This window comes from Monoraphidium neglectum (assembly GCF_000611645.1).
Source record: "Monoraphidium neglectum strain SAG 48.87 unplaced genomic scaffold scaffold03710, whole genome shotgun sequence".
NCBI lineage: Eukaryota > Viridiplantae > Chlorophyta > Chlorophyceae > Sphaeropleales > Selenastraceae > Monoraphidium > Monoraphidium neglectum.
In genome coordinates, this window is record NW_014009919.1 from 1 (window position 1) to 5,803 (window position 5,803).

General features: G+C 66.9%; 2 protein-coding genes across 2 annotated transcripts; one reads left to right on the plus strand and one right to left on the minus strand.

Annotated features, from left to right (window-relative positions):
• Positions 1 to 968: 968 nt before the first annotated feature.
• MNEG_13241 (putative Carboxymethylenebutenolidase like protein) lies at positions 969 to 2,802 on the plus strand (the record flags this gene model as incomplete). Its single annotated transcript, XM_014038286.1, has 5 exons — positions 969 to 1,123; positions 1,358 to 1,470; positions 1,734 to 1,846; positions 2,148 to 2,387; positions 2,683 to 2,802. 5 exons carry the CDS (start codon positions 969 to 971, stop codon positions 2,800 to 2,802), a joined length of 741 nt encoding a protein of 246 aa, XP_013893740.1.
• Positions 2,803 to 3,772: 970 nt separating this feature from the next.
• MNEG_13242 (hypothetical protein) lies at positions 3,773 to 5,715 on the minus strand (the record flags this gene model as incomplete). Its single annotated transcript, XM_014038287.1, has 2 exons — positions 3,773 to 3,941; positions 4,154 to 5,715. The coding sequence occupies 2 exons, from the start codon at positions 5,713 to 5,715 to the stop codon at positions 3,773 to 3,775; spliced, it is 1,731 nt and encodes a 576-aa protein (XP_013893741.1).
• Between the last annotated feature and the right edge of the window lie 88 nt (positions 5,716 to 5,803).

The window sequence follows — 5,803 nt, forward strand, 5'->3', positions numbered from 1 at the left end:
GCTTTGGCCCTGGCGAGGTCTGTCAGTGCTGCATGGAAGCGACCAGCCTGCTAATTGCAAGCAGTGTACGAAGAGCGCTGCTGCCGCGCCGCCTTGGTGCGCAGAGTAGGTTGTGGGCTGTGTGCCTGCAGTCCGGCTAGGCTAAGCTTTCATCATCCCCAGTTGTCACCGGCTCAATGACCACCACTGACTCCGGCTAGCCTCCTGGCATTGACATTTTGGATGCTGTGGTTTATTTCTAAGAAATTTTGCAAAGGGGCGGTGCCACTGGCTTTAAAAACGGCCGGGTGAGAACGTTTGATCAGATGCCATCTGCAGTCATGCTTTGATGTGCCTGCCTTGCAGCTGCAGGAGAATCTTAAGTACGTTGTAAGGGATACGTACCGCAATTGGCGCCCACACTAAACACCCCAGCTCGCTTTCAACGCAGCGAGTTACACTCCGCAGATCAGACTCATCACACCATGCGTCCTGCGGTGCTCGTGGCCCTGCTGGGCCTGGCCCTGGCCGCCGGTGCCGAGGCGCGCATCGATAACTGGCTGTGGAACACTCACACTTATGGGTTCCAACAATCCGGAGTCCCGGTGGGTGTGTGGTCCTGCGTGTGTGGTCCGGCAGGTGCTGCGCGCGGGCTGAACACTAGCACGGCCGTCTCATTATTGCGGGCGTCTGAACAGTTGTGGTTTATCCTTGCTCGTGAGCTGGTGCACAGCGGCGGGTCGGCCGTGCGCGCGGCAATACGCCGGCTGCTCGTACTCGCAAGCCCGCCCCTCTGCTGTGGTGGTGTTTGCGCCCTGCTCACCAGCCATCCGCGAGGGCACAAGACAGCTGCCCAGCAGGCGCAACATGCCCTGGCTGGTGGCCTGATGGCACCAACACTGCAGTCTCCTCATCCCCATGCAAGGGGGGGGCCTTGTATCTTAGGACCCCGCTTCCACGCCCGCTTGCATCTTTCAAACCCACAACCAATGCCCGACGCCTGCCCCTCCCATCATTTTGCGACGCCAAAGACCGGCAAGGTTGTGAAGCTGGGCCCCGCCGGCAACAGCAGCATCGAGACCTACATCGCGGCGCCCAGCGGCAAGCCCACGGCGGCTGTCATCATCTTCCCCGACGTCTACGGGTGAGACCCCCTCCGCCGGGCACAAAATTGCCGCCAAACCAGCCAGCCCGGGCGGCAGCGCGCACCCGCAGCCTCCGCGCTTGTGTCGCCCTGGTGCCCTACTCGCCGCGCCTAGCGCAACGCCACGCAACACGCCTGGACGCATCCTGGGGGGCACGCCCAACGCAACGACTCCTGGAAGCCTCGACGCCCGCCCTCATCCCAACAATTCAATGCACACCCCCCCCCCCCCAGGTGGCAGTGGAACAACACGCGGCTGTGGGCCGACCGCCTGGCCAAGGCGGGCTTCCTGGCTGTGCTGCCCGACTGGTTCCGTGGGGACGTGCTCGGCTCCGACGTCATGGCATGTGAGGCACCCTTTGTTTATCACAGGCTGATCGTCCGCTTGCATCTGATTGGGGCGCCGCGAGCAATGGGGGCCGCCTCGATCGCCGCGCGGGTGGGGCGAGGCGGACCGGCTATGTATGGAGCTAGGGCCTGAGGCCGAGGCCTCCAACTCTGTTGGCGCCGCCGTGCGTCACATTGTCCACGCGCACCAGTACCGCCGCACCTGGCAGCCTGTCTCAGACAAGCTTCACACCGCGCGTCACCCTCCACGCGGCACTGGCAGTTATCGGCCGCCAGAAGAAGGATCGCGTGATTGCTGATTTCAACACTGTGGTGGCCGCCATCAAGAAGGCCTACCCCTCGGTCAAGAAGATCGGCCAGGAGGGCTTCTGCTGGGTGGGTGGCCCAGGGGTGGCACCCTCTCTTAAGCAGGAACAGGCCGCGCAGGGGCAAGACCGCAGGCCACGCGTGGGGACAGCACAGTGCTTGTGCCGGCTGCACTCGTACGGTGCAAATCCAACTTGCAGCGCCCCTGTGGTTACTGCAAGCGCATTGTGGAGCTCGACACACCCGGAGTATCGGCCCCAGGCCTTCAAATTGCCGCCGCTGCTCAGCATGCCTGCTTGGGCCTGCCGCTGCACACAGACCAGCACTCACCCCGCTGCACGCCCCCGTCCCCATCCCCGTCCCCCCGCAGGGCGGCCTCTACACCGCCCTGCTGTCCACCCCCCAGGCCCCCAAGGTCGACGCGGCCGTGGCCTTCCACGCCTCCCTCCTGACCCCCAAACTTATTGACGCCATCACCGGGCCCGTCAGCCTGCAGCAGGCCGACCCCCTGCTGGACACCCAGATCAACTCCACCTTCTACAAGTACATCGAGGGGGCGTTCAAGGCCAAGCAGGCCAAGGGGGGCCAGCAGGTCATCACTTACTACAAGGTTTGTGCATTGCATCTAATTTGCAAGTTTGTTGTTAGGGGGAGCGGAGCAGAGATAGAGAGGGGGAGGGAGAGGGGGGCACAGACAGAGAGAGCAGGAGTGCGTGCATGTGCGCATGTGACTGTGCATGCACAAGCACGCGTGCACGCGCATGTGCCTCGGTGTTTGAGACTGAGTCATCATCCATGGGACAACAAGACATGTCGGTCTTCTGGTCGGCATACTGCCCGGCCCAACTCGACCTCTCTTCCCCCCTCTCTTCTCCAACCCCGTGCGCGTGCACCTCATCCCGCAGGGCATGCCCCACGGCTTCTCCGTCCGCGGCAACTTCAGCATCCCCGCGTTCGCCAAGGCCTCCAACACCGCGTTTGACGAGGGCGTGAAGTTCCTCAAGCAGCACCTGCTCTCGCGCTGAAGCGGCACCGGAACCAGCGCCCTCCCGGCTTCCGCCCCGTGAGCCGTCGTGCCCATCTGCACATGAGGGCGTTTGGCGCTGTCCGCGGCGTTGCGGTCGCGACGGGGACTTCCACCATATCCGAGCTCAGCCGTGGTGTGCAGGGGCACAAGGCGACAGCGGCGGTGTTCGAGCCGGTACCCTTGCAATCCGTCTGATTTAATTGTATGCCGAGCCGTTTCGGACACGCAAGACACAATCGCTGGGAAGGCAGCGGGGCGCTGATGGCAGCGCATCTGCGCGAGTGCTTGTCAATTGGTTGGGATGCCGGTCCGCTCACCTGCGCTGGTTTACCCGCTGGGGGCACAACCCACATCTGGGTTGTGCCACCTGTTTGCAACTGCTCATGAACTAATCGATGGTGGGGTGGGCCGCCCCAATGCAGAGGCAGACGGTGAGGTTGCAATACGCATGTGGCCATGAATTTGTGGTCAAACTTGGCTAACGCTGGGTTCCCGTTTGGCAACCTGCTTGGACTGCCGGGGTAACATGCTGATCGACCCATGGCAGCAGCGAACCTGGCACGCTGTTGTATTTTCACACTTGAATTGGTGCCTGGCTGGACACATGCAGATGGCCCCGCATCCTTGTGTTGAAACACACATGCTTCTGCTCATGCAGCAATATGGGCCATTGCTATTTACACACCAGACAGAGGAAGGATGCAGAGGGGAAAGGGGATGCGGCGGGCTGCGCAGAAGCCAGGTGTGGCCTGTGGCGCCGACCTCAATTGCATTTGCAAGCACAAGGAAGGCCTCGGACAGAAAGCCCAGCAAACCTCAACAAACCGGCGGCGCGAGAGCGGCGCATCCTGCTGCGAAAAGCCTCAACACGTCCACCCACTGTTGGCCAGATCGATTGCAGACGAGGGCTGTGCCGGCCGAGGTGCCCGTCGGCGCGCTGCTGCCTCCTCTTCCAGGCATCGGCCCCATCAGCACACCTCGCGCTTGCAGACCGGGCAGCGCTTGCTGTAGCCCAGCCACTTGGAGCCGCACTCGTCGTGGAAGGCGTGGCCGCAGGGCAGGTGCAGGCGCGTGTCACCCGCCTCGTAATCGCTCATGCAGATGACGCAGACCTCCCGGACGTCGCCGCCGCAATGCCTGCGGTCCGTGGGGTGGGCGGCCGGCGGTTGGTTGTTGAAAGGACGGGTTTGAGGGCGACGAGAGCGAAGCTGGAACCACAAGCAGACACCCGGCAACGCGCTGGTGAAGTTCATGGCACAGTCAATCACGAGGGCGGGGTTCAGCTGCTGGCGCCCTCCACTTTGCCCGGGAACCCCTCGCCTGCCCTTTGATTTGCCCTGAAACCGCACCTGCCGTCACCTTCAGCCGCACACTCGGCCGCACCGCCATCATCGCCCGCGCCCGCTCGGTCCGCCGGCGCCACCGCGCTCCGCCTCAGCGCCGCGACCGCGTCCGGCGGCGTGAACACGCGCACGTCCTCCAGCGCGACCATCTGCTCGTACGTCATCATGACGTCATCGCCCATCGCCCGCAGGCGCGCCAGGCGGCCCTGCATCAGCTCCACCAGCTCCCGCATGCTCCGGCCGCCGCCATGGCGCGGCGCCGGCGGCGCGGGCGCGCCGGCCACCGCGGCCGCGGCCGCATCCGCCGCGGCGGCGGGCGGCCAGGGCTGCGAAGGGAAGGGGTAGTGCTGCCCAGCCCAGCTGGCGGCGGCAGGGCTGCCGATGCCCATTGCGCTGACGAGCTCCGTCAGGGCCGCCAGGCCGGCGCCCGCGCCGCCGGCACCGCCGCCGGCTGCCCCGGCCGGCGGCAGGAGCCAAGGCGGCGGCGCGGCCGCAGCTGCTGCCGCGAAGCCGGCAGCTGGTGCGGCGCCGGCACCGCTCGCCTGCGGCTGCGGCACCGCGCGGGCGGTGAGGCCGAGGAACGCCAGTTGCTGTGCAGAAGCATCGGCCGCGGCCGCTGCGGCAGCAATCGCCTCCGCCAAGGCCGTGCCCCCTGCAGCCGGCCTGCCCTGCTGCCCCTCCACCTCCCGCTGCCGCTGCAGCGCCTCAGCAAATGCAGCCGACACGCCAGTCCCGGCCGCGGACGCAGCGGGACCGGCCGGCGGGGAGGCTCCGGCGCTCCCGCTGCTGCCGCTGGCGCGCGCAGGTGCCCGCAGCATGTCTAATATGTGCGGCGGCAGCCGTGATGCCGCGCCTCTTGTTGCGGCGCGGGCGTGCAGCCACTGCCGCCGTTCCGGTGAGTTGGGGCTGCCGCTGCCGTCGCTGCTGCTGGCCAGCGCCGCCCAATCCCTCAGCTGCGCCACCAGCCTGGGGGGTGGCAGCGGCTGCGCCTGCGCGGGCACACCCGCCGCCGCCGCCACCGCCGCTTCTGCTGCGCCCTCGGTGGTCACGGCCGCGCCAACGCCGTGCCGCTGCCCGCCGCCCACGCCCCCTGCTACCACGCCCAGCAGCTGCCGCCCCCGCCCCCGCGCTGCCGCTGCCTGGAGTGCCGCAGCCGCAGCCGCGCTGCCTCCCATCTCCTCGCCTTCCTCCTCATCTGACTCTTCGTCTTCCTCCTCATCCCCCTCACTCTCCTCATCCTCCCAATCGTCAGGCGCCCCCCAAGGATCGCCGCCCCCACGGCTGACAGCGCCTCGCAGCATCGCCTGCGCCCAGAAAGGCAAATTCCCCTGTCCAGCCGAGGCCGAGGCGCCCGCGGCGCCGCCGCCCCCGCCGCCGGCCGCCGCCGCGCGCTCAAGGCTGCGGTGCGCCGCCGCGGCCTGCAGGGAATCAGCAAGTGCCCGCTCCGCGCTGATCGTCGCGGTGCCCGCGCCTGTGCCGGCGCCGGTTGCTGCCTCCCCGGGGCCCACCCCTGCGGCGGCTGCTGACGAGGCGCCGCCCTGGTCTATGAGAGACCTGGCTATCGCCATGGAAAGCATCCAGTCCTCCTCCTCGTCCTCGCCGTCGCTGCTTGCGCGTCCGTACCGCGCAAGCAGCGCAGCCAGGCCCCCGCCGCCG